General features: G+C 38.0%; 1 protein-coding gene across 4 annotated transcripts in view; it reads left to right on the top strand.

Moving 5' to 3' along the window:
- Positions 1 to 27912, top strand: part of ULK4 (unc-51 like kinase 4) — a 703242-nt gene that overhangs the window by 96441 nt on the left and 578889 nt on the right. For all 4 annotated transcript variants that reach the window (XM_037847819.1, XM_037847826.1, XM_037847812.1 and 1 more), the window contains exons 18-19: positions 5714 to 5821; positions 16030 to 16113. In XM_037847819.1, coding sequence (XP_037703747.1) covers positions 5714 to 5821; positions 16030 to 16113 — 192 coding nt within the window. The remainder of the gene's footprint in view (positions 1 to 5713; positions 5822 to 16029; positions 16114 to 27912) is intronic.

The following is a 27912-nucleotide window of genomic DNA, read 5'->3' as shown; positions in this document are numbered from 1 at the left end:
ATCAAACCTCCCAGGTGTTCCTGGAGATTTAAGGCTGTTGCAAGAGTCTAAGCCTTCATTTCAGTCTTTCCACAGATGGTCTCTGCCGCTGACCCACAGGTCTTGGGTATTGGCGTGGGGTCCCTGGGATTTCCGAGTGGGTCCCCCTTCCCAGCCGTGCTCTTCCAGGACCTCTGCCGAGGGAAGGCTGTGCCACGTCACAAGCTTGTGCCGGCCCTCCAGGGAAGCCCTGGGCCACTGGGCCATGCAGGGGCATTCCCAGCCTGCTTTAAAGATGGTTGAATGGGGCGTGTTAATTTCCCCCTTTTCACACAGCTCCGCATTCCCAGCTCCAGGACAATTAGCTGTGGGTGCACTAAAGGCCACTGTCCATGGCCGATATTGTGGTGTGTGCACGATGCTGTGGGAAACATTCTTAGCACGGCTCTGGGCTATGTCTCTGTCCCCGGGCAGGAGTGTCTCCAGCCTGGCTGGGAGATGGCTGCAAGGGGTGCAGTTTCTTTCTCTTTTTGACTCCCCTCTGTCCCCCTGGCCCTGAGACAATCAGCAGCACGTGTGGGAAGGGCTATCCTCCATGCCAGACACCGAGGCGTTGGCTACAGCCTGCTCCTGCCGTGCTTCACCCCACGGTTCTCACTGCTGTATCTGCAGCCGCTCCTGTTTTTTTTTTTTTTTTTTTTAAAAAAAGAACTAGCCCATCTCCAAATGCCAACCCACGGTTTCTCCACACCACAGCATGGCCGCTGGACTTTCAGCCGTCTCACTCACTCGTTTCAGAATGCAGACTCCTGGTTTCACCAAATGCACAGTCCCTGTGGATTTAGCAGACCTTGTCCAGCTGGTGCATCGCTGGAACTTATGTTCTGGGTCACTTTCTGGCTTTTATCTAGTATTTTTCACGGAGGTTTTTTTTTTTTTTTGCCCTCTCTCACCTAGCCGCCATCTTAGTTTCTCTCTGATAATATTTTTGTTAACGATTTTTGTGTCTGTATTAATGAGGGATATTGATCTGTAGGTTTTTCTTTTTTTGTGCTGTCTCTGGTTGTGGTATCAGGGTAATGCTGGTTTCATAAAATGAATTGGGATATGTTTCTGTCTCTTGAATTTTCTGTAAGAGATTATATAGAATTAGTGGTAATTTTTCGCGAAATATTTAGTGGAATTCTCCAGTGAATGTGGTTCTGGGAGCTTTTAAATCACAAATTCAGTTTTCTTACTAGTTCTAGGGCAGTTCAAATTAGCTCTTTTCTTACTGAGTGCATTATGGTAGTTTGTGTTTTTTTTGAGGAGTTCTATTTTGTCCAAGTTGTCAAACTTACATGTATAAAGCCATTCACAGTATTCCCTTATTTTGATATGTGCTTTTTGTTTTGTCTAGTTGTTGGTAAATGGGTGTTGAGATATCCAACTATAATTGAGGATTTGTCTGTCTTTTCAATTCTTTCAGTTTTTGTTTCTCTTTTGTTTGGTACATATACTTTTAGAATTGGTATGTTTTCTTGATGGATTGACGTTTTTATTGTTATATAATGCCGTCTCTGTTTCTGGAAATTTTTTCTGTTCTGAAGTCTACTTTATCTCATATTAATGTAGGTATTCCATCTTTTTACTTTCAACCTGGCTATATCCCAAATATAACTCAGTTTATACTTCAACTATAACACAATAAAGCTGTTTTAAAAAGTACCATGTCACTATCAGGCTGCTCCCCAGTCAAGATGGTGGAGTGAGACACTTCAGAGCTCTGTCTCCTCACAGAAACTTTGAACAACCATTAAGAACTGGCAGCAACATCTTTCTCAAAGCCCCCCCAAAACAACTAAAGGGCAAGTAGCTAAATCAAGAAAAAGGCCACTTAAAGCAGTAGGATCTTGTGTTGTGCTGGCTGGCCCCTCCCTCATTCCTCACTGGTTCATTGTGGAGCCGGCCTATGCTCCCAGTGCAGATCACTGGTCACGGCCCTGTAGGAAGCAGAGTCACCCTTGTGCACATAGTGGGAACATTTATGTCTGGCCCAGTGTGTCTGGTGGTGGCCTGAGGGACTCGCTGTCTCAGAACTTGCGCTGGGTGCAGAAGGCAGATCACAGAGCTCTCCTACAGTCAAGTGGAGACTTGCAGCAAGGGATTGCTCACTGTAGGACATACACTGCAGTGCCTGGGACTGTGAGGAAACTGTTTCCTGGATGAGAGGCAACATTTGAATCCATGTAAAAGAGGGAGTTCCTAGGGCCACACATACATGCCCCAGACAAGATACATGCACGTTAAGGATCAGGGAGGCCCCTACAAGCCATTCTCTAAACTTATTATATGGCTGTGCTCTGAAGGAGAGGCTTGCATAGGTCAATCTGCAAAGATTGGGAAACGTGTTTTCTCTTTCCCTCTTTTTTTTAAATTAGTTCCTAGAAATCAAGTAAAAGTCTGGTATAAAATATAACTCTAGCTGGATACAAGCTTAAGGAAGAGGAAGCCTCAGAGTCTAAATTCCAGTGACAGGGCATCATTAAAATATCAAAATATCCAGTTTTCAAAAAAGATTACCAGACATACAGAGAAACAGAATGAAAATGAAAGCATTGGAAACTGTCAATGAGGAGGACCAGACCTGGGACATCCCAGACATAGACTTAAAATAAAAAATAATCAACCCTTAATATGCTAAGAGAACTAAAGGAAAACATGGACAAAGTGCTAAAGGAAATCAGGAAAATGATAGATGAACATAAAGAGAAGATACCAATAGAGAGATGAAAATTATGGAAAAGAACGAAACAGAGCCGAAGACCCTAGTAACAGAAATAAAAAATTCTCTAGAGGGGTTCAGTAGCAGACTGGAACTGGCAGAAGAAAGAATCAGTGAATTTGAAGACAAGACAATTGAAATCATCCAATGTGAGGAGTAGAAGGAAGAAAGAATGAAGAAAAGTGAACAGAGCCTGGGGAACCTGTAGGACACCATCGATCTTACCAGTGTATGCATTGTGGGAGTCCCAGAAGGAGATCTAAGAAAGGGGCAGAGAGTTATTCACAGAAACAATAATGGAGAACTTCCCAAGTTTAATAGAAGACATGAATATATACTTCCAAGATGCTCAATGAACTACAAACAGGATAAACCCAAATAGACCCATGCTACCACATGTTAGAAATCAAATGAATGCTAAAGATAAAGAATGTTCTGGAAGGTTCAAAAGAGAAACATTTCACATACAAGGGAATATCAATAAGATTAAGTGCCAGTTTCTCATCAGAAACCATGAGGCAAGAAGGCAGTGGGATGACATATTTCAAGTATGGAAAGCAAAAAACTGCCAACCAAGAATTCTGTGTCCAGCAAAATTGTCTTTCAAAAATGAAGGAGATACTAAGATATTCTCAGGTAAACAAAAGCTGAAGGAGTTCATCACCACTAGCCCAGCCCTGTAAGAGATGCTAAAGAGAGTTCTGCAGGTTGAAAGCAAAGGACAGTAGACAATCGACTGAAGCTGGATGAAGAAATAACATTCTCTGGTGAGGGTAATGACGGGTAAATATAAATGCTGGTACTATTGTATTTTTTGTTTGTAACTCCACTTTTTACTTCCTACAGGATCTAAAAGGCAAATTCATAAAATGTAACAATAAATCTGTGGATTTGGATTCAAAATATGTGAACATGTGATTTGTGACAAGGGCTACAAAAGGTGGGGGTATGGAGGGGTATAGAAACATGATATGTGTATGTTATTATTACCTGATCCTGGAGGACATCTAACAAGTGAGGAGAGAAGGTTCAAAAGGACATTACTGAGCCATGTGAGAAAATTGGAATATAGCCTCTAAGCCTGATATCAATGTTGAATTTCTTGAACTTGATAACCATACTTAAGGTGGATATATAAGTGAATAACCTTGTTCTTAGGAAATGTACATGGCAGTATTAAGTGTTTAAGGAGCATTATGTATATAACCTACACTCAAGTGTTTAGAAAATGAATGGATAGATAGATGAATAGATAGAAATCTGGATTGGTAGATTGATGGATAGAATGATACAGCAAATGTGGCAAAATGTTAAAATTGGTAGATCTGGATAAATGGAGGGGTGTAGGGGTTTGATGGAGTTCTCTGTATAGAGCAGTATTATTTTGGTAATTGTCTATACCTTAGGAACAAAATGAGACCATTTATCACATGTGGGTATTATGACATTGTCAAATTGATCTGAAAGTTTTTAAGTGCATATTTTCATTTTTTTTTTTTTTACTTGTGTCTTTGTGGCTGGTAAGAAATTGTATAGTGTTTGTACCACATTAACATTTTTTTATCGTGGTAACATATGTACAACTAAAAATTTCCCATTTGTATCACTTTCAAGTGTACAATTCAGTGATGTTAATTGTATTCAGTGTTGTGCCACCACCACCACTGTCCAGTACCAAAATTTTTTCATCACCTGAATCTCTGTACCCATTAAGAAATAACTCCTGTCCCTGTGCCCTGCTCCCTCATTCCTTGGTAACTACTAATCTAATTTCTGTCACTATGAATTTGCATATTCTAGGTGTTTTGCATAAATGGTATCATACAACATTTATCTTTTTGTGTCTGGCTTATTTCACTGAACATGATGTTTTCAGGGTTCATCCATGTTGTAGCATGTATCAGAACTTCATTCATTTTTATAGCTGAACAATATTCTATTGTGAGTATATACTACATTTTTTTTAATCCATTCATCTGTTGATGGACATGTGGGTTGCCTCCAACTTTTGTTATTGTGAATAATGCTGCTGTGAATATTCTTTTACAAGCATTCGTGTAGATTTATTTGCTTTTAAAAATATTTTTTCACAGTAGCCAAAAGGTGGAAGTAACCGAACTGTCCATCAGTAGATGAATGGATAAACAAAATATGGTATATTCATACAATGGAATATTAATCAGCCATAAAGAGGAATGAAGTTCAGATGCATGCTGCAACATCGATTCACCTTGAGAAATCTTTCTGACTGAAATGAGCCAGGCACAAAAGGATTATATTGTATACCTTTTTTTCCTTCTCAGGATGGGGCCTTTCTATATGCTTTATCCTGAAACCATTCTATCCTACTTCATCGTCACGCTCTGTTTCCAGGTATATGGATTCTGGCAGTGAGCATATGTGATTTCTCTGACATGACTCCTAGGAAATTAACTAAGTCTGGTAAAATATGCTGCTGAATTTCAGAGTGGATGATGTTCAAGCCTTGCTTAAACATTCACACTCTCAGATTCTTTGAAGAATAATTTAACCTTTTAATGCAGGTTAGGCACTTTTCAAGCAGTGGGATGCTGGAGAGTATTCACGATGTGACGTGGTAAAACCTGGATTCACATCCTTGCTGTGCTCGTGATCTGGGTGGCTTAGGGCAGCCTGCTGGGCGTCTTTCAGCCTCAGTTTCCTGCCTTTAATGCTAGGATAATGATTGCCCCATAGGATCAGTGATACAGTGAAAGTGCTTTATAACTGAAAGGTGCTATATGTATGTGCATTTATTTCACTGGGTGTATATTTTCATTCATATAGATAGTTACTATTTTCTTTCCTGCAAGAATAAAGCCCATATTTTGAAAATAATTTGGAAACTAGTTCTTTAAAATGGAAAGTGAATTTTACCGAGTGTGCTGCCTTTACATATAGAAGTGAGAGAAACACATGATACAACCTATACTTTTTTTTTTCTCTTTTCAGGCGATTACTCTCTTAACTGAATTAATTAGGGAGAACTTCAGGAACAGCAAATTAAAACAGTGCCTTTTACCAACCCTTGGGGAGCTGATCTATCTCATAGCCACCCAGGTGAGACTGTCTGATTAACTCTGTTGCTGTTTGACACGTTCTGACATATCTTGGCAGACATGGATTAAGAACTGGTAAACGTTTTTTGACTTTGTCCCTTAGAGCTTGCCTAAGGAACTAGGAGGAATTTTACCTCTGGGGAAGAGAGTCCCTCAGTGTCCTTCTGTTTCTCTCTCACCTTGTCTGGATGTCCTCTTTCTGTCTCCTTTCCTGCCTTGTAGTGCCTCTTTCCCAAAAAGTGTAGGAGATCCTCAGGTAATATTTTAAAGCCAGTAGTTTAAAGTCCCCAATGTGCTCCCTAGGTTGCTACATCTTTGACTCCTTCAGGCAAGTGGAGGACGTTGGTTCCCTGGTATAAAATCTCCATTTCAGTTTGAAATACTTTTCTCTGCAAATACAACTTTTAATGTAGCCATGGGAACTTGAGACCACAGTATTTGTTTTCTTATTTCTAAAGTTACAGTATGGGGTTGCTTTTGAATTCAACAAGAGAGAACTTGCATTTCATTAAAGGGGTTTTTTGACTGTTATTGAATTGGCACTGATAAATTATGGGTTGTTTATTTGATGTGATACTCAGAGTTTTCAGTAAGTAGTGGCAATTTATAAGTTAATCAGGATGTTCTCTCATTGTGTTTTTTAACTTTTGGTTCTAGGACTTGCTTAAATGTTGTATAACCTCACTACCCTTGGTACCTAAATTAAACTGATGTTCTAGACAATTGGCATTTAAAGGCAACTACCATAATTGTTATATAACATTAGTAGTTTAATAGTTTATCTCCGTATTTAGCATTGATAGCTGGCACAGCAAATCTCTCCTCCTTTTTCTTCCTTTTTGGGAATGTCAGAATATTCCTAACCTTTCACATGTCAGAATACATTTTAGAATCAGCTTGTCCTATTCTGTACAACAACCTGTTTTTTTTAAAAGTGTGTTGACTATGAAGATCAATTTGGAAAAAAATTGATCGCTTTATGATTTTGAATCTTTCCCCAATGCATATCTGGAATTATATTGAATCTGTGTATCTATTAAGAAAATATTGATATGTTCATGGTATTGAATCCTGCAGTACATGAAAAATGACATTTCCATATCCTTTTATGTATAAAACTTTTTTCATTAGAATTATTTCATTCTATTCTTAAAGCTTTTGTACATCTATCTTTGGTTGGATGTATTCCTGGGTCATTTTATATTTTGAAGAGGCAACACATTCATTAAGCTAGAAAACTAAGAAAGAAAGATCCCAGGGAAAAGTCTCTTTCCTGTTTTTGCCCTCTGTCTAGTTACCTCCCTCAGTAACCGCTTTAATTACTGTCTCACTTTTATTTTCAAGTTTCTCTTGTATATATAAGCAAATAGAAGTGTAGCTTTTTATTTTGCCTCATTTTATACAACAGGTAGCAACTTGCTTTTTTCGCTTACTAATGTGTCTTAGAGTTGTTCCTTAATCATTACATGTAGCCTTTTCTACCCTCCTTCCTTCCTTGCTTCCCACCCTCTCTCCTTTTTTCCTTCTGTAATGGAACAGTCCCTTGTGTGATGTACCATTGTGTGCCAAATTTTGAGAAAGCTTGTTTTCCTTGCGGGTCCTTGGAGGTGGGGCTGGAGAGTTTCTATTTCACCGTTACCGTGGTCCCTCTCGGCCTTGACATCAAAGCTCAAGTTTACCGAGTTTTGCAGGCCCTCAGAGTAAAAGCAAGCCTTGGTGCGCAGTTGGTCCCTGCATGCTTGCAGTCATCTAATTTGGCTTGATTATTCTTTGTTTCTTTGTGAGAGCTTGTTCTAGTTTGCTAATGCTGCTGGAATGCAAAACACCAGAAATGGATTGGCATTTATAAAAGTGGGTTTATTTGATTACACAGTTACAGTCTTAAGGCCATGAAGTGTCCGAGGTAACACATCAACAATCAGTACCTTCACTGGAGGATGGCCAATGGCATCTGGAAAACCTCTGTTAGCTGGGAAGGCATGTGGCTGGAGTCTGCTCCAAGTTCTGGTTTCAAAATGGCTTTCTCCCAGGATGCTCCTCTCTAGGCCACAGCTCCTCTTCAAAATGTTACTCTCAGTTGCTCTTGGGGCGTTTGCCCTCTCTTAGCTTCTCTGGTGCACGAGTCTGCTTTCAACGGCCATCTTCAAACTGTCCCCATCTGTAGCTCCTCTCTTCTCAGCTCCTGTGCCTTCTTCAAGTGTCCTTCTTGGCTGTGACAAGCGCGCTTCTTCTGTCTGAGCTTTTACAGGGCTCTAGTGAACCAATCAAGGCCTACTCTGAATGGGTGGGGCCACACCTCCATGGAAATTATCCAATCAGAGTTATCACCTGCAGTTGGGTGGGTCACATCTCCATGGAAACACTCAAAGAATTACAATCCAATCAACACCAATATGTCTGCCCAAACAAGACTGCATCAAAGATAATGGCATTTTGGGGGACATAATACATCCAAACCAGTACAGAGCTTTAATGCGTTTTAAGAATGATATTAACCAATCTTTTTAATTATTTTCATCAGAAATGTTGTCAGGTATAGGAGTCTAGTCTAATTTTTTTTCCATCTTTTTTTTTTTAAATGTTTTCTTTTTCTTTTCTTTTTTTTTAAATTTTATTTTGAAATAAATTCAAACTTACAGGAACAGTTGCAAAAACAATACAAACCCCATACACAGAACTCCAGCATACTCCGATCCCCCTTCTCTGATATCCCAATCCACCGACTTTAACATCCTGTCACACCACCGTTTCTTTCTTTCCCTGCCTCTCTCCCTATCTGTCATCCGTCATCTATTGCTCTGTCTTCTGAACGTATGAGCGCAAGCTGCACACATCCTTGAACAAACAATATAATTCACAGATACATTTCCCATGAACAAGAGCATTCTTTTATGCAATCCCATTAAGCACAGCTAAGAAGTTCAAGAAATTCAACATTGATACAAAGCTTGCATTCTATATTTCCTTTGTTTTTTTTTTTTCTTATGTCCCAACTGTGTCCCTTTGAGCCTCCTCTCCTCCATCCTCAGATCCCATCCAGGATCATCCTTGGCATTTAATTGTCATTACCTATTTAGACTGTCTTTTTCTTTTCTTTTTTTTTTCCAATTTTGGAAACATATATACAGCCTAAATCTTCCCATTCCAATCCCTCCCTAGCATTCCATTAGTGGGATTAATCACATTTAGAATGTTGCAATGCCATCACCTTCCCACCATCCATCACTAGAAATTTCCCTTCACCCCAAATAGAAACCTTACTCTTGTTTCTTAACTCCCCATTGCCCCTTCCCGCACTTCTCATAACCCATACTCTAGTTTTCATCTCTGTGATCATATTCTCTGATACTTTCTTTGTGTTTACCGTGGGGCTTAAATTTAACTTCTTAAATCTATAACAATCTTGTTTTTCTTTGATATTAACTTAACTTCAATAGGACACATAAACTATGTTCCCATACTTCTCCATTCTCCCACCTTTATGAAGTTCTTGTCAAAAATTACATATTTTACATTGAGTCCAAAACCACTGATTTATCATTACAGTTCACATATTTTAGATCTTATACGAAATAAATAGTGGAGTTACAAATCAAAAATACAGTAGTATTGGTATTTATATTTACCATGTGATCTTTACTGGAAATCTTTATTTCTTCATGTGGTTTCAGTCAATTGTTTAGTGTCCCTTTCTTTCAGCCTGCATAATTCCCTTTAGCATTTCTTATAGGACTGATCTACTGATGATGAAGTCCCTCAGCTTTTGATTATCTCGGAATGTTTTCATCTCCCCCTCATTTTTACCCTCCAGGTGTTTGTGAATTTTCTAAGTCTCTGATGGTTATTGACTTCTATTTGTATTCCATTGTGGTCAGAGAATGTGCTTTGAATATATTCAGTTGTTTTAAATTTATTGAGGCTTGTTTTATGTCCCAGCATACGGTTTATTCTGGAGAAAGATCCGTGATCACTAGAGAAGAATGTGTGTCCTGGTGATTTGGGATGTAATGTTCTATATATGTCTGTTAAATTTCTCTATATCTCTCTCTCCTTTCTTTGTTTCTCTGTTGGTAGGGCTCTCTTTAGTATCTGAAGTAGGGCAGGTCTTTTGTTAGCAAAATCTGTCAGCATTTGTTTGTCTGTGAAAAATTTAAGCTCTCCCTCAAATTTGAAGGAGCGTTTTGCTGAATAAAGTATTCTTGGTTAGAAATTTTTCTCTCTCAGAATTTTAAATATGTCATGCCACTGCCTTCTCGCCTCCATGGTGGCCGCTGAGTAGTCACTACTTAGTCTTATGTTGTTTCCTTTGTATGTGGTGAATTGCTTTTCTCTTGCTGCTTTCAGAACTTGCTCCTTGTCTTCAGTATTTGAGAGTCTGATCAGAGTGGGTTTATTTGGATTTATTCTATTTGGAGTTCGCTGGGCATTTATGCTGTGTGTATTTATGTTGTGTAGAAGGTTTGGGAAGTTTTCCCCAACAATTTCTTTGACTACTCTTTCTAGACCTTTACCCTTCTCTTCCCCTTCTGGGACACCAGTGAGTCTTAAATTTAGACGTTTTATTTCATCTGTCATATCCCTGAGATCCATTTCTGTTTTCCCGACCTTTTTCTCCATTCTTTCTTTTGTTCTTTCATTTTCTGTTCTCTGGTCCTCGGGGTTGCTGAGTCGTTGTTCAGCTTCATCTAGTCTTGTGTTGTGAGTATCCAGAATCTTTTTTATTTGGTCAACAGTTTCTTTTGTTTCCATAATATCTTCTATTTTTTTTTATTCTTGCCAGTTCTTCTTTATGCTCTTCTGGGGTCTTCTTCATGTCCTTTATATCCTGTGCCATGCTCTCGTTGTTTGTCTTTAGTTCTTTGATTAATTGCTCCAAGTACTGTGTCTCCTCAGATCTTTTGATTTGGGTTTGGGTTCTCCATATCATCTGGTTTTATCATATGCTTTAAAATTTTCTGTTGTTTTTGGCCTCTTGGTATTTACTTGTCTTGATAGGGTTCTTTCAGAATATGAAAAACACCAATCTCTAATTTGTCAGATCTACAGCTTGGTGGCCTACACTTTCTCTAATTAACCAGCAGATGGTGTCTTTGAGTCACCTATTCCCCTTGAGTCAGTTCTCCCCAACTTTGTCTTTGTGGTGTGTGGGGGTCTGATTCTTGTGGGGTTCAATTGGTGCACCAAGTTTGGGTGTGTTGTTGGTGCTGTCTGCCCTGAATGAGGGGCATGTGTCTGAGTGGTTAGGGAGGCAGGGCTGCTTTAATAATCAAACCTCCCAGCTGTTCCTGGAGATTTAAGGCTGTTGCAGGAGCCTAACCCTTCATTTCAGTCTTTCCACAGATTGTCTCTGCTGCTGACCCACACGTCCTTGGTATTGGTGTAGGGTCTCTGGAATTTCTGAGCTGGTCCCCCTTCTCAGCTGTGCTCTTCCAGGACCTCTGCTGAGGGAAGGCTGTGCTACGTCACAAGTGCATGCCTGCCCTCCAGGGAAGCCCTGGGTTGCCGGACCATGCAGGGGCGTTCCCAGCCTGCTGTGAAGATGGCTGAATGGGGCGTGTTAATTTCCCCCTTTTCACACAGCTCTGCCTTCCCAGCTCTGGGACAGTTAGCTGTGGATGCACTAAAGGCCACTGTCCACGGCCGATATTGTGGCATGTGCGTGGAGCTGCAGGAAACACTCCCCATCACACTGGGACCCTTGGCGCGGCTCTGGGCTATGGCTCCGGCCCCAGGCAGGAGCTTCCCCAGCCTGCCGAGAGGATGGCTGCAAGAGGCGTGGTTTCTTTCTCCTTTTGGCTCCCCTCTGCCCTCCTGGCTCTGAGATAGTTAGCAGCGGGTGTGGGAAGGGCTGTCTTCCACGCCAGATATTGAGGCGTTGGTACAGCCCATTCCTGCCATGCTTCACTGCATGGTTCTTGCCACCGTATCTGCAGCTGCTCCCAGGTTTTTTTTTTTTTTTTTAAAGAACTAGTCTATCTCCAAACGCCAACCTGTGGTTTCTCCATAACGCAGCACGGCTGCCAGACTTTCAGCTGTCTCACTCACTCGTTTCAGAATGCAGACTCCTGGTTTCACCAAATGCATGGTCCCTGTGGATTTAGCAGACCTTGTCTGGCTGGTGCATTGCTGGAAATGGTGTTCTGGGTCATTTTCTGGCTTTTATCTAGTATTTTTTCATGGTGGTGTTTTATTGCCGTCTCACCTAGCCGCCATCTTATGTTCTCCCCTGCTTTTTTTTTTTTTTTTTTTTTTTAACTTTCTGTTCAGATTAATTCAGGTATTATTGATATATGGTAAACTGCACATATTTAGAGATTGCAATTATATTAAATTTTTATATATGTATACACCTGTGAAACCATCACCACTTGCAAGATAATGAACATAGCCATCAGCCTCAGAAGTTCCCTCAGGGCTGCTCGGTGATCCTTGCTTCTCACCCCTCTGTGCATCCCCCTTACAACCACTGTTTTGGCATCTGTCATTAGAGAGTATTTACGTTTTCTAGAATTTTGTGTAAATGCAATCAAACAGAATGGATTCCCATTTGTTTCTAAAGGTATGTCTAATGAATCAGTTTCTTCATACTTACCATAATTGGATTTAAGCTGGGCTATTTTAATAAAGGGATGATTCTGTAGCCGTGACTTTTGACCACATCTTGTGATAGCAAGCCAGAAAAGGAAGTTATGATCCTGGTTCTACAAAAATAAACAACTTTTCATGGGGTGAGAGCTTTTGTAGAATTGTCACTTTGAATATAGGTAAACCTTAAAATCTCAGGTCAGTGCTGAACTAGTAGGACTGACCTGAGATGACATCATAGGATGTATGTCCGTGTCTCCTGCCCACACTTAAGTCCTGACCTGTTGGTTTTTCGTAACACCCCAGGGTTACAGGCTTGAGGACAGAAAACTGGACTGTGATTCCGTAGAGGATATTCTGAGGCAACACATTTACAGTTTATTTATTTTTCTTATTTTTGGTCAAGGGTGCCTTGTTCCTTGAGTCTAGGTATTCTTATTTTGTCTTTTTTTTTCCTTGTTGGTCCAGCCTGTGATCATTTCTCACCTGAACTGTTTTAATAACTTGCAGATGGTCCCTTTGCTTCACTCTTGTTTTCATTCAAGTCTTTTTTTTTCCAGACAGAGCCAGAATGAGCTTGTTAACACAACCTGGGAGACTGACAGTGTCCTGGTCTGCTTAGTGCTCTTTGCTGCTTCTCCTCTTGCTCATAGTTGCAGCCACAGCCCCTCCGGTTGCCCCCTGGGCTCCCCAGGATCTGTCTGGCCTCTCCTACTCTCTTGCTCCTTTCAGGCCACACTGACCTCCCTGCAATTCCTCGAACCCACCATACCATGCTTTTGCCTCAGCCCCTTTGCACTCACTGTTGCGCCTGCTGGCTGAGTTTTCCCCAGATGTTTGCATGTTCTCTCTGCTCAGGTGGATCCCAGTAGAGAGGCTGTTCTAATTTGTTAGGCTGCTGAAAGCACATACCATAGAATGGGTTGGCTTTTAACAGTGGGAATTTATTAGCTTACATGCTTACAGTTCTGAGACTGAGAAAATGTCCAAATATGCGCATCATCAAGATGATACCTTTTTCCTGAAGACTGGCTGCTGGCAATTCTGGACTCCTCGGACGCATGGCAAGGCACATGGTGCTGTCTGCTGGTCTATCCTGGGTTTTTTTGCTTCCAGCTTCTTCCTTCTGTGGCTTTCTTTCTCTTTGTCTGAATTTCATTCTCTTATAAAGGGCTCCAGTAAGAAGATTAAGACCCACACTGAATGAGGAGGGTCACATCTTAAGATCCTTTTTACCAAAAGATCCTACTTACAGTGGGTCCACATCCATAGGAATGGGTTAACTTTAAGAACATACTTTTCTGGGGTTCATACAGCTTCAGACCATCACAGATGCTTTCCCTGGCTATGAGTGATCTGAGATGGAGCCACTCTGTCTAGGTCTTCCTCTAATCCCTTACCCTGCTGTGTTTTTCTTGATAATCCTCATCACTATCTTGACTTATATATTTAATTGCTTCTTTTTTGTCTGTGCCTCTCATTAAGCACTATTAAGGCAGAAAGTTTATCTATCTAGTCAGAACTGTGTGGCCATTGCAAAGAAGAGGTATGGGCACATGGTAGGTTCTTTCTTCATGTATGGACTGCACGAGGGTCAGTGGGACAGGAGGAAAGTCAGGAAGGAGGTAGGGTTGGAGAAGCTTCAGGGACATAATCATGAAGGGCTCATTGGCTAAGTCTGCCATCTTGGCCTTGATCCTAAGAGCAAGGGGGGGAGGGTGTCATTAAACAGTTTTAAGCAGGATAATGATGTAATCTGATTTATATGCTGAAAAGGTTACTCTGGTTTAAATGTGGAGAGTAATTGGAGAATGGTCAGAGAGGATTCTGAGAACCTAAATGAGAGAAGCAAAATTTGGAGAGAGAATTGGGAATTTCAGAAAATGGAAAGTCAGTAGGGGAATGTAGCTCATGGTCCAAGAAAAATGACTAAAAAGAGCCTGTTTGTTTGAGGGAAATGAAAGTCATTGGTGACTCAACAAGAGCTTTTTTTGTGTACTTATTTTACCTGGAGGGATAGGGCAGAAGTCAGCTTGGAGTAGACTGAGGAGTGGTGAGAGGCAGGAAACTGAGGAAGTCAGTATAAAGAGAGGTTTGCCTGTGAAAGGGAGAGGAGGGCCAGGGGGTTGGGGGAGACATTGTTTACAAAGTGGGAGACATTGAGCCTATTCAGAAAAGATACAGCCAAGATGTGGTGTTGATAATTTAGGAGCAATAAATTTAGGGCGGTACTTAATGGCCTTGAAGAAGGCTGGACTGCAGTGGGATCTTGAGCTCCAGTGGAAGGATTAGAACAGCCTGTCCTGTTACAACCATAGGGTAGAAGTAACAGATGGCTTCAAGTGTGTTCAGGTAAATTTGTGGTTCCGTTATTATGACTTCCATTATCTCCATGAAGGAGAAAAGCAGGTGAGGTGGTCGGAGGGTCATAGGTTTGAAATAGCTTTTGGAGAGTGAATTGACCAGAGAAACATAGTAGGTCCCCTGAGGCAGCTAATCATGTTGGTAGTGCACTCACTCTCTGCGTTCTGTGGGCTCATCTGCTTTAGGAGCCCATCTGCCTCAGAGCAGGCCTGGGGAATGAGGACTGGATTCCTCCAAGTTGGGCTTCCCCCATACACGGGTAGGGGGGAGACAAAAGGGAAAGGAATCTCAGGTTTTTGGCAGGAGTGATTAATTGATGGACCCATTCTTTAAGTGGCTGGGGGAAAGAAGGGGGGTCTGAGGACTAGAGTCAGTGATGTTAAAGAAAGGTCGTGGTAGAAGTAGTTGAACAAGTGGGCATGAAGGAAAGAAAATTGTATTTGGAAATTAATTTGGGGCCCAGTTGGAGCAGTTCCCGATGATGAAAATGTCCAGGGTCTGACTGTAAGTGGAATTCTCTAAGGGTACAGTTTGAATGGGTCATAATTCTCATCACGGGTATAGAAGACTTTAGGATCAGCGATATGCCAATTCTAGCATTTGGACAACCTTGAGGAAATAGTTTCCCTAAGTAGAACCTAATTTCTACTGCTTTTTTCAAAATGTTTTTACCTTTCTTTGAGGCACCTGATTTGTTTTGTGATTTTTATTTGGTAGCTTGCAGGAGCGATCTTGTGGTTATTACACTAATTTAGTTAATCTTGAGCAAGAGAATTATAGCTGATGTCATTAAAATCAGTGTACCTGCTAATTAGATTTGCTCATTTTTATTTAGCGCGTTGTCTTATTAGGTAACATGCTGCCGTTTACTTGTGCATATGGATTATCCTGAGATATGTTCTTTCAGTTCATTCTAGATAATGCAATATTTTCTAGCTTGGGATATTTGTATTATTATCTGTTATTATCAATAAAGTGTGTCACTATTGATCAGATCGTATTGCTATTTCCCAATTATTTTAATCTGGCTTCTGATGAGAGGATCTTAACCAATGTCATATTAGCGTAATGGGAAATAGGAGAAATGTCTTGATGGTACAATGCAGTGAAAGACTTATGATCTGTCCTAATTAAGTAGTAATTTAAATAGAATACTAGGAAGTTCTAGATAGTTTGTATTTTTAAATTATGCCTTTTTCTTGAAAAGATTAATGTCTTTTGCACATTATCTTCACTGCTTTTCTTTCTGCTTTACTTTAGGAAGAAAAAAAAAAGAACCCTAGAGAATGCTGGGCTGTTCCCTTGGCTGCATACACAGTGCTAATGAGGTGCCTTCGGGAAGGGGTAAGGCTCCTTTGTTGTCCTCTGTAGACACCCTCCATTGTAATAACCCTTCAGGCACTGTGCGAGGATTGCTGCCTGCAGCAGTGACAGGAGCTTGTCAACCTGTTATGGCTCCTGAATTTAAATGAGCCCCACCAGCCACAGTGAGCAAGTGGTCTATCACCATGTATAAAAATGAACTAGCTTTCTCATTCACTTGTGTAACTGTCTTGCTTTTTAAAAGATGATGGCAAATATAAACAACATAATGAGCTTTTAATATCATATTCTTAATTAGAACCCTCCCCCACTGCTTTTCAAGTTATTGACATACTGGTTTAGTAAACGGAGTGCTTGCAGAGATTTTTCCTTTACCAGAATGTCAGAGCAGCTAACTGCCAGCCTCAGACACCCCATGATTATCTTGTCAGGTTGCCATTTTGAGGTGCAGAAGCTGGGAAGCTTCTGCTAGTATCCATTGATCTTAACATTAAGTAGTGTTTATGATGTGATGTGATTTTTCCATTTATTCACCTTATTTCTCCTGCTCTTGTTAATGGCTGAAAACTCATGTTTGTAGCTTTTTAAGTGTAGCTATGTAAAGGATTTGGAAAACAACATAAAAGGTTGACGTTTTCTGTTTGCTTTAGACCATTTGACATTGTTTCACCCAAGGCAAAGCCACAGGCCAAAAACCTTCCTTAAGGAAGGGAAAAAATACATCAAGATAAACATCTTTCTTTTGAGTTCGTTGCTACTGCATAAGAGAATAAGGTTGCACGTGTAGAAAAGCTTCCCAGGATTTTCCCCTAGTGATCGAGAAAGAAGGTTGGAATACTTCCTAGCCTGTAGGGTTGAATGCTTAGTCAGTTGTCATTATGGGATGTGAATGAAGCAAGTGAATCATACTTTATCAATAATATGGCAATTAAGTCATTTTCACTTAGGGGCAAAAGACATGTTTAGGTTCATCGTGCAAGGCCTCAAGTGAGGCACATTTGGAATACACTGATGAATAAAGTGAAATTCCTGTTCACACAGAGCTCTCATTGATGGTGGGCAATAAGATAAAAATATAAAGTGGAAACTGTCAAGTATATAAATGTAAAAGGATAAACTATAGGACTCAAAGGAGAAAAGAGTCCTATAGGATCCCTTTAATAGTCTAAAAGAAATTCTAAAAACTTAATTTTTTAATTTTTAAAACTTGTTATTGCAGAGTAAAAGATGATTAATTCTAATCTGTTAGGTTGTTTCTTTTATCCCTGTCTCCTTTCTGCCCCCTGGTGTTTTTCATTGTATATTTAGTAAGAAGAATGTTTGATAGCCATGTGCTATTGTTATTACTAAATTAAGTATTGGTAATCATTGCAAAATAGTTATATAGTTTTGTATTTTTAATAACACACTTTTTATTGTCTTGTTATGTATGGTAAGTGTTAGGTATTTTTCATAAAGGGGAGAAAATCCAGAACCCTATGATTTATGAAAATTTTATGTTATGTATTTAAAAGGCAGGTCAGTATATCCTTTGGCAGCCTATATATTAACATTATCCCTACAAAACAGAGATTAGGAATGATTATTCCATCTAAAAATGGGTTTTTATTCTTAAAAAAAAATTCATTCTAGCAATCCTCTGCTTAGCAAATTTGTGTGATACATTCTGAGCAAGGTTTAAGGTAAAATAGCTTTTAAGCCCTTTATCTTCAGTGGTTTACAAATTTCTTTTATATATAGAAAACAGTTTCCCCAGCACCTACTGGTATTTCTGAATGTAGGCTCTTTTAGTTATTTTGAAATATACCTCACATATAAAAGTAAATAAAATGTATGTGTATAGTTAAGTTAATTACACACACACACTCTCTCTCAGCTTACACTGTCATACACTCTAGCATGCACACTTCCGGGAAAAACAAAAGGTAGGTATCCTAGAACTTTGTTCTTTCTCCCTCTTTGATAGCATCTTGTCTCTTCCTTCAAGGAGTAGCCACTATCTTGGCTTTGGTGATAAACATGCCCATGTTTTTCTTTATTGTGTTTTCACCTTTGAATATCTTGCTAAACATTAAATTGATTGGTTTTTGATGATGAATGTTACATAAATACTCATTTGAGGTTTGGTTCTTTTGCTCAAAGTTAGGTTGATTGTGTAACCAATGTATGTACTATTCTCCAGTATATATACACACATACCACATGCATATGTACACACAGATATACAAATATACATATATAAATGCATGGACATTGATTTGTTTCTTGTTTACTTATTTATTACCAGGAACAGTGTTTATTTATTTTCCAAATTAGTTGTATCAATTTATACTCATATTATTACAGTATCGGAGTGCCCATTACCTCATATCCTTTTGCATACTTGATAATGTCACACATTAAATTTTTGTCTATCTTGTGGACATTAAATGGTTTCTCATTGTAGTTTTAATATGCATTTCTCTGATTACTAATGAGGATGACCTTTTCTTATTCATGTTGGCTTTTTGGGGTTCCTCTTTTGTAAAGTGCTGTCAAGTCTTAAGCCTATTTTTCTGTTGCTTTTTAAGAGTTCTGCACCCCACACAGTCTATTGTTATAAAATTTTTCAAACATAAAGGAAAGAAAACTACTGTGATCACCTTTATATCAAACACCTAGATTCACCAGTTGTTAACATTTTGCCATGTTTGCTTTGTTCTATGATTTGTGTGTATATGCATAGGTAAGTTTTCTTTAATTAATTCATTTTTGAACTGTTTGGAAAAATCGCAGATATCATCACCTCCATTCATAGGAATTCTTTATATATTCTGGATATTAATCTTTTGTTGTTTATATGTGTTGGAAGTACCTTCTAAATTGTGATTTGTCCTTTTATTTTCTTTACGATATCTGTTTAGCTTAATTTTAATGTCGCTAAATTTATCAGACTATTCCTTAATTGTTTGTGCTCTTTGTGTCTTTAGAAATTCTTCCATAGTCCAATTTCATTTATGTAGTATATTGTATTTTCTTCTCAAAGTTTTACCATTTTTCCTTTTCCTATTTAGATCTTTATTATATTTGTAATTTGTGTGTGTGTGTAGTTCTATATATGGATCAAATTTTATTTTATAAAATAGATACAGATATCTGGTTATCCAAACGTCATTTAATGAAAAGTCCATCTTCTCCCCGTCAGTCTGCCGTGTCACCTCTGTCATATCGATGCACATAGGTCTCTTCTGGACTCTATTTGGGTCTGTTGTTTTATATCTCCAGCTATATACGGCAATATCTAAATTAGTAGGGTTTTAAAATAAATTTTTTTATATATCTGGGAAGTTTTGCCCCATCGATGTAATATTTTTCAAGAATTCCTTAGCTATTTTGGGTTCTTTTCACTTGTGTATAAGTTTGAGAGTCAACTTTTCAAGTTCACCTTTTGGTGGGTTGTTTGAGAATGCATTTATAAATAGATCTGGGGATAATTAGTTTTTGGTAGAAAATGGAAGAGCTATTCAATGAAAAGACTGATAGGAGAATGACACATCTTTAATAAGCTAATAAAAGGTCACAAAAGTGACTAATTTATTCATATGCTTGATAACACTCAGCTAATGTATTTAATTAATTATTTAAATGAACTTTCTCAGATTTATTTTCACTTCATATGGTATATAGGCTCAGTTCTTACAGCTAACATTTATGAAACTTATTGTATATTAGACTGGGCACACAAAAGGCAAAGATGAATAAGACACTTTCAGTTATTTCTTTCAGTTATTGGGAAAGAAAAATGTTTTGTATTCTTTTCTCTGTATCCCAGGCTTTTATTGTTGTTTTGTAAATTCATTTTTTTTGTGTAGTTATTAAGGCATATAGAACTATGATTTTTCCTCTCAATCTAGTGTTAGCTGTAGCCCATTAATTTGATATGCTGTGTTTGCATTATTGTTATTTTATAGATATTTCCTAATTCCAGTGTTAAGTTTTTCCTTGAATGAAGGTTATTTATGAGGTGATTTAAATTTTTTCAGGTGGGTGGAATTTTATTGCTCTTTTTTCTTTGTTGAAATAGCAAAGTCACATCGCCTTATAGTTAAAAACCTGCTCTGTTTTGGAATAGATTAAGATGTTCTTTTGCCTAATTTATTGCCTTTTCTTCTTACATAATCAAAAACTCATTGTTTTTAGTTTTTACCCAACTCATCCTAATCTCTGCATTGGGAGAAAGGCAGTTTAGAAATTTTAGTTTTTCATTTTTTCAATACAAATATGCCAGGTGTCAGTTCCACATGGTTAATTACACAGGCTACCGAAAAAAAAGGTGTGCTTGATTAAATACAAGTGTATAAGTGAATCTTCTAAACGTGAAATAACTCAACTTCTGAATGCTAGCTGGAGATTGTCTCTCAAGGAAGGTCTTGCCTAAGACATGATTTAGTATTGATTAAAGGTACCAGATGGAAGTTTAGAATTGCCAGTCAGTATCAGCTGTGCAGAAAACAATTTTCTGGCATATTAATGAGAATGCATATGAATTTCACTATTCCTTTCTTCAAGAGAGTTCTTTTCATTTCTGCGACCTCAGTTTATGCAAACTGTTTTCAGTTCACATCTCTAAAACTTAAAGCATTTCATTATAAGCCAGCAATTTTGATTTATATAGGATTGTAAAATGAAAATCTAAAGATTTTTAAAAGAAGTGTAACTTTTTAAATCTATTTGCTATAAATCTGGATTTTTTTCATTTGACAAAAGTAATGCAGTTCCACATAATTAGATTGGCAGATTCTCTGATTTGTAATGTCATTCACCTTCTCTGAAATTTTAAGTCTTTCTGGTGCTAAGAGTTGGCACTTTGTAGCCTGGTTTAATCACTCTTAATTTGAGAGAACTTACTGGTAGTCCTAGGAAACATATTTGAAAATAAGCCAACTCTTTTTTTCTCCAGTTGTGGTATGGTTGTCATATTGTTCAAAGAAGGCTGAGAAACTTGTCCTTATGTGTATGTGCAGGCACACATGAGCTTGGTTCAAATGCTAAAAGTAGCATTTATTTATTCTATTAAATATAAGTAGTCAATTTTTCTGTTTTCTCCTACTAGGAAATCTTCAACTTAGGTAGTTTACCCAATGAAAGAGCACATAATAGACTTACATTAGTTCTTATCTAATATATAACTTCCATTTTATAGTTAAGTATCACTTACTTAGACCTCTTTCATTACTAGCACTAGTAGTTGGCTTTCTTTATAAATCCATTTTTCACAAGGAAACAAAGTTTTATCACCTGTTGAGAGTTACTTTATCATAATGCTGTGTAGACAACAACAAAGCAATGTTGAAATTTAAATGCTGGGTGGTCAGCTACACTCACTCATAAACTCTTTACCACTTCCCAGTTTACTCACATTCCAGATTCACAAATTACTTCATGTTATACTGTTTACTTAGGGTTACCCACAAATAGTTGAAATTTTGAATGCTAAACTTGTCAATATTTTCCAGTAACACTGAGCACCATACTGCATGGGAAAGATACAGTACTGCTCTGTGTGATGTAAAATTTCTTCTGTATAGCCATGAAGAATTAACTCCAACTGAAAAATGAAATCTCTCTGATGTCCTGAAAGCCTTTGATCCTAGTAATACCAATGGACTTTGCCTTGAGTAGTGGGCCATAATGAATAAGGTACATGTCATCTGGTCCCACAAGTTTTTATTAATGTCCTGCATAGAATTTGACTGAAAAGGACTTCCACCCTGAAATATGTGTATTTTTATTTCATTTCCCCAGAATAAGTAAACTTTTAGACCAGTCGTTTGCCTTGAAATATGCCCTAAAGTTCTTTACATCTCAGGTCTCAAGGTAAATCTGTATGTTAACTTTTCCCCCTGAAAAATCAAACTTTGAAGTATGAGTCTAAAGGTAATATTTTAGGGCTTTCAGCACCCTACATAATAAAAATTCTGGCTGGTGTTAACACTATGGCGATAATGTATAGTTAGAAAATCAAATGGGATGGGTGAATACTTTTGACTTTGATTTGGGTGGATAGTAAAGTTGCTTTTGCAATGGATGGAATAACTTGATTGATTTGCAAAATCTTAGTACAAAATTATCTTTTCTAATAAAAACCTTTTTTTGAGATTAGCTAATTTTATGCAGTAATGAGATTAATTATTAGTAAGTGTAGAATTTTTATTTCTTAATAAATATAGCAACTTTCTCAAGTAGTCGTGACAGGAGTTTTCATAAATTTGTAATTAGCACAGTATTAGTATAACTGTACAAATAGTTGTTGCTGAAATGGTTTTAGAGGTTTTCTCAATTCATGATTACAAATCATAAATTATAAAAACTGGGTTTGAAAGTGTTTTGAAAAATGTTTAAATGTCTATATTTACCTTTATTACTTAAAGTACTTTATATTAGTACTTGATGTATAATTTGATTCAGACATTGAAAGTCTGTTTCATTGTTTCTCAAAATGTGGTTCACTGACCTACTGAAATAGAAATTTGGGGATGGGGTCCAGGAATTTGTATTTTAATAAGCATCCCAGATAGCACTTAAGGACACTGGTATGAAAATGTCTAGTCTATGTGCCAGGCACTTCATTAGGAATTATGAATAGAAAAATGGAAAAATATGGTGCTGTTTTTAAAGAAAAGTTGGTAGGAAAGACAAACAAGTATGCATGTAATTACGATGCAGTGTGATAAATCCAACATAATTATAGATAGGATACAGAGGAGGGACTATTTAAACTAGAAAATCCGTTGAGATAATAAATGGATAGGAGAACCAGGAAAGCTTGGTCACAAAAAGTAAAGGATGGATGGTATTGCCAATAATGGCTACCATTTATTGAGTGCTTTACTATGTTTTGGGTACTGTATTATTTACTGTGTTTCAACCTTATACCTCAGATACTCAGGCACAATGAGGTTATGTTATTTGTCCAAACTGGAACCAAGATTCAAGCTCAGACAGGCTCTTAAACACATTCTTAACCACTAAGTTATGCTGCCTTCAATACCAAATAATGCCCAGTGTTCAAGTGATTCCTGATTAACAAAATCTAGTTTTATTGATAGTGCAAGAGAAATACCGTAGCCCACATATTAAAAAATTATCATGCATTCAATGAATGGGGTCTTAACTAATAAGATACAACTGTTATCTGTTTTCTGGAATTATGTAACTAAGAACAGGTGTGCATACAACCAAAAGGAACAATGCCCTTACTACATACAGGAGAGGGTGCAGTTCTGTCTTTCAGATCTGCCTCCTTAGTAGTTGGCTTTCATCCCTCATGCCATTTTGTGGTTGCAAGAAGGTTGTTGCTGTGCCAGATGACATGTCCATGTCTAAGGCAGGAAAAAAATGGGAAATGGCCTGTGCCAGCTATATATATATTCTCTTTTACTAGGAAAAGCAAAGCTTTCCCAGAAATTTCAAACAGATTTCCCCTTGTCCTATTTGTCTGACCAGTCATATGGCCGCTTATAGTTGCAAAAGAGGCTGACCCCAGATAAAATCAATATTGTATTAGCAAAGACAAAAAAATATTGACAAAGCAATTAATAGGTTCTGACACAGGCCCTTTTACATTGAATAGTTGCATTGTGTTGAGTGAAAACGTTTTTAAAAAGTTGTTAGCTGAAGGAGTATACTGAGGTAATGTAACAAAGAGAATAAACTGTGGCAGACATCTCTTTTTGGCTGCCCAGTACCCAAACTCTCATCCTCTCTCTAGGGAGTCCCTCATCGTATGAGGCAGAGCCTTCCTCTCTCCTAAGGAATGTGAAAAGGCCCCAATACCTATTTTCCCAACCTTCTTTGTAATTAGAGAAGCTACATCTGCCTTAAACTTTAAATCTAAAGTTAGTGATACAAAGAAGCAGGGAATCATAGAATCTTTTGTGTGGAGGTGGCAATCAACAGTACTGGCTAGAACATCCAACTCCACAAAGGAGCAGCAGAAGTGATTCTAATAATAACATCCACTATCCCATGTCAGCAGTCAGTGGTGTAAGCTACATTATCTGTGCCCAAGATGGAAGATAGTGGGACCTTCATTTAAGCAATTCTCTGACATTATTAGAAGCTGTAAAGCCTCTAATTCTGGTTCTTTGGCTGTCCCAGAGATTCTGAAAACTATGTAATAAGTCTTTTAATAAAATCAAATCATTTTTTGCTAATTAACCCCAAAATAAGCATAATTTTTTAAAATGTGAATATAAATTTTCACAACACTTTAAACATAATTTTGCACTTAGAATATTTTTAACATTTGACCATAAAAGGATAAATGTGCCACCCAAATGAATTAGCACGTGTAATAACTCATCATCTAACTTAAAAATTACATTACCAGTACTTTGCATTTATCTCTGAGTTCCTCTCCTATCCCTCCTACCCTTCTGATCCCTCTTTTTAATACTTTTATCACATATATGAAAGGCCTAAAACGTGTGTAGCCCTAAAATACATTTTTTTTAGTTTTGCTCTTTTTTGACTTTATAAAAATTGGTATACTGTGTATAGTCTTTGAGGATTTAATTTTTTCACTCAACATTGTTTCTAAAATTCATCCATTTTGTAGTATGTGGCTGTCATTTATTTTCATCAATGTATAATATTCCATTGTGTGCCTATATTGTTAGGGGATACATAATATAATAAATTATACATTTTTTAAAACTTAAAAAAAAAAAAAAGTAAAAAGGAACACCTAAAGCATCCCATCCCACCCATCTCACCCAATTTTCCATTTAATTTTTATCCCCATTTTTCTACTCATCTTTCTATATACTGGATAAAGGGAATGGGAGATTCAAGATTTTCACAATCACACAGTCATACTGTGTAAGCTACATAGTTATACAATCATCTTTAAGAATCAAGGTCACTGGGTTGCAGTTCAACAGTTTCAGGTATTTCCTTCTAGCTATTCCAATACACTAAAAATGAAAAAGGCATATCTATGGAACACATAACCTTCAGAATGACCTCTCAACTCCATTTGGAATCCCCCAGCCACTGAAATTTTATTTTGTTTCATTTCTCTTCCCCATTTTGGTCAAGAAGACTTTCTCAATCCCATGATGCCTGGTCCAGGCTTATCCTTGGAAGTCATGTCTCACGTTGCCAGGGAGATTTACATCCCTGGGAGTCATGTCCCTTGTAGTAAGGAGGGCAGTGAGTTTACCTGCCAAATGGGCTTTAAATGAGCAATAAAAGAGGTTCTTTGGGGGAGACTCTTGGGCACAATTGTAAGTAGGCTAGCTTCTCCTTTGCAGTAACATACTTCACAAGGGCAAGCTCCAAGATCGAGAGCTTGGACTTTTAAATTGTTGTCCCCAATATTTGTGAGAATATCAGTGATTCCCCAGGTGAGGAAGTTTAATATTTCTGCATTTTCCCCAGTTCCTCAGGGGGGCCCTGCAAATACATTTTTATTCTCTGCCCAAATTACTCTGGGATGTATCGGGGCTGCACAATAACCTGTAAAAACCAACCAGATTTCACTTCCTATTCAAAGTTCTGTGTAATTATGGTGTTTGAATAAATTGACCATACAAGTTAAATTATTTAATATGCTACAGAAAATATAGATCCTGCACCAAATAAACATCTCATCCCTTGGTCTCATGCAGAAGTTGAAGTTTTAAAACACAGTCAATATTGTCTTTTACCCTTTGGCCTGATTTGCCTTTTAATCCTAACCAGATGTGCTTCATTCATGTCTCTAATTGTAGTCTGAATTCTTTTTCAGCTTTTTAAACCATTGCTGTGTGAGGTAATATTGCCTCATACCCAGCTGCTGAGCTCTAGCTCTGAGTCTCAGGTGTCACACAGTTCCAGAGACCTACCAGCTTATACACAAAGAGCTCAGCATCTCAGAATTTAGGGATAGCCATCACAACTCAGCAATAGATGTGACTGCTGTAAGAGCTTACAATCTAGGGACCTTTAAAATAAGCCTTCCCCTGATAACCCGTGCTCTAAGATTCAATTCTCAGGATTTGCACATGATAGTCCATATTAGTGATGCATTATATTTGTCTTTTCGTTTCTGGGTATTTCACTCAAAATGCTGTCCTCAAGATCCATTCACCTAGTTGCATGTTTCACAACTTCATTTCTTCTTGCAGCCAATCAGCATCCTAACGTATGTGTACACTACAGTTCATCATTCTGTTCATCAGTCCATGTACCCTTAGGCCACCTCCATCCATTGCAAATCATGAATACTGCCACCATCAGCACCAGTGTGCAAGTGTCCATTCATGTCCTTGCTGTCAGTTCTTGCAATTATATACCTAATAATGACATTGCAGGACCTTATGGCACCCACATACTTAGCATCTTGTGGAACTACCACACTGTCTTCCAGATGGGCTGCACCATTCCACTTCCCTATGAACAGTGAATAGGTATATCCCTCTCCATGTTTTCACCAGCACTTGTATCCCTCTGTTTATTCCTCCCCCCTGAAATTTTATAGAGATATTCACATGCCATAGAGTCTTCTATGGTATACAATCAATTGTTCACAGTATCATCATATAGTCATGCGTTTATCACCAGAAATGACACTTGAACATATTCATTACTCCAAAAAAATTTTTTAAAAGAATAATAAAAAAGATAAAAGAAAAAATAAAATACAATAATAATGTCAGACAATAGCACCACCACCGAAAATCCTATACCCCTCCCTTATATCCCCCTCTTTTAGACATTTAGCTTTGGTATATTGCCTTTGTTGCATTTAATGGAAGCATATTACACTGTTATTGTTAACTACAGACTCAAATTTGCATTGGTTGTATTTTTTCCCCAATACCATCCCTTTTTCAACACCTTGTGAGGTTGACATTTGTTTGTTCTTCCACATGTAGAAACATTTTTATATTTGTACGTTTAATCACTGTCATTGACCATTCTAGATTTCACAAAATTATACCATCCCAGTCTTTATCTTCTATCTTTCCTTTTGGTGTCCTGTGTGCCCCTAGCATTCCTCTTTCAGCTTTACTCACTGACATCTTTGCTCAGTGTACTTATAATACTGTGCTATTCATTTCCGGATCTGTACAATCAATCCTGTTGAATGTTCTATACTCCTTCAGCATCAAATGCCTGATCTCTACCCTCTTTCTGTCTCCTGATAACCTGTGTTCAAAGCTTTAACTCTCAAAGTTTGCTCATTAATGTTAATTCATATTAGTGAGACCATATAGTGTTTGTCCTTTTGTTTCTGGCTAACTTTGCTCAACATAATGTCCTCAGGGTTCATCCATGTTGTTTTATGTTCTATAACTTTGTTCTGTCTTACAGCTGTGTAATGTTCCATCGTATGTATATACCAGAGTTTGTTTATCTACTCATCCGTTGATGGACGTTTGAGCTGTTTCCATCTCTTGACAATTGTGAATAATGCCACTAAAAACATCAGTTTGCACATGTCTGTTTGTGTCTTAGCTTTCAGTTCCTCTGAGTATATACTTAGCAATGGAATAGCTGGGTCATATGGCAGTTCTATACTTAGCTTCCTGAGGAATTGCACACTGCCTTCCAGAGTGGCTGCAACATTCTACATTCCTACCAACAATGAATAAGTGTGCCTCTTTTCCACATCCTCTCCAGCACTTGTAATTTTCTGTTTTTTGGATAATGGCCATTCTAGTAGGTGTGAGATGATATCTCATTGTGGTTTTGTTTTGCATTTCCCTAATAGCCAGTGAAGTTGAGCATCTTTTTGTATTTTTTTGAGCCATTTGTATTTCCTCTTCAAAAAAGTGTCCACGTCTTTTGCCC

Source organism: Choloepus didactylus, chromosome 1 (genome assembly GCF_015220235.1).
Source record: "Choloepus didactylus isolate mChoDid1 chromosome 1, mChoDid1.pri, whole genome shotgun sequence".
NCBI lineage: Eukaryota > Metazoa > Chordata > Mammalia > Pilosa > Megalonychidae > Choloepus > Choloepus didactylus.
This window is presented reverse-complemented; position numbering and strand designations above follow the sequence as displayed.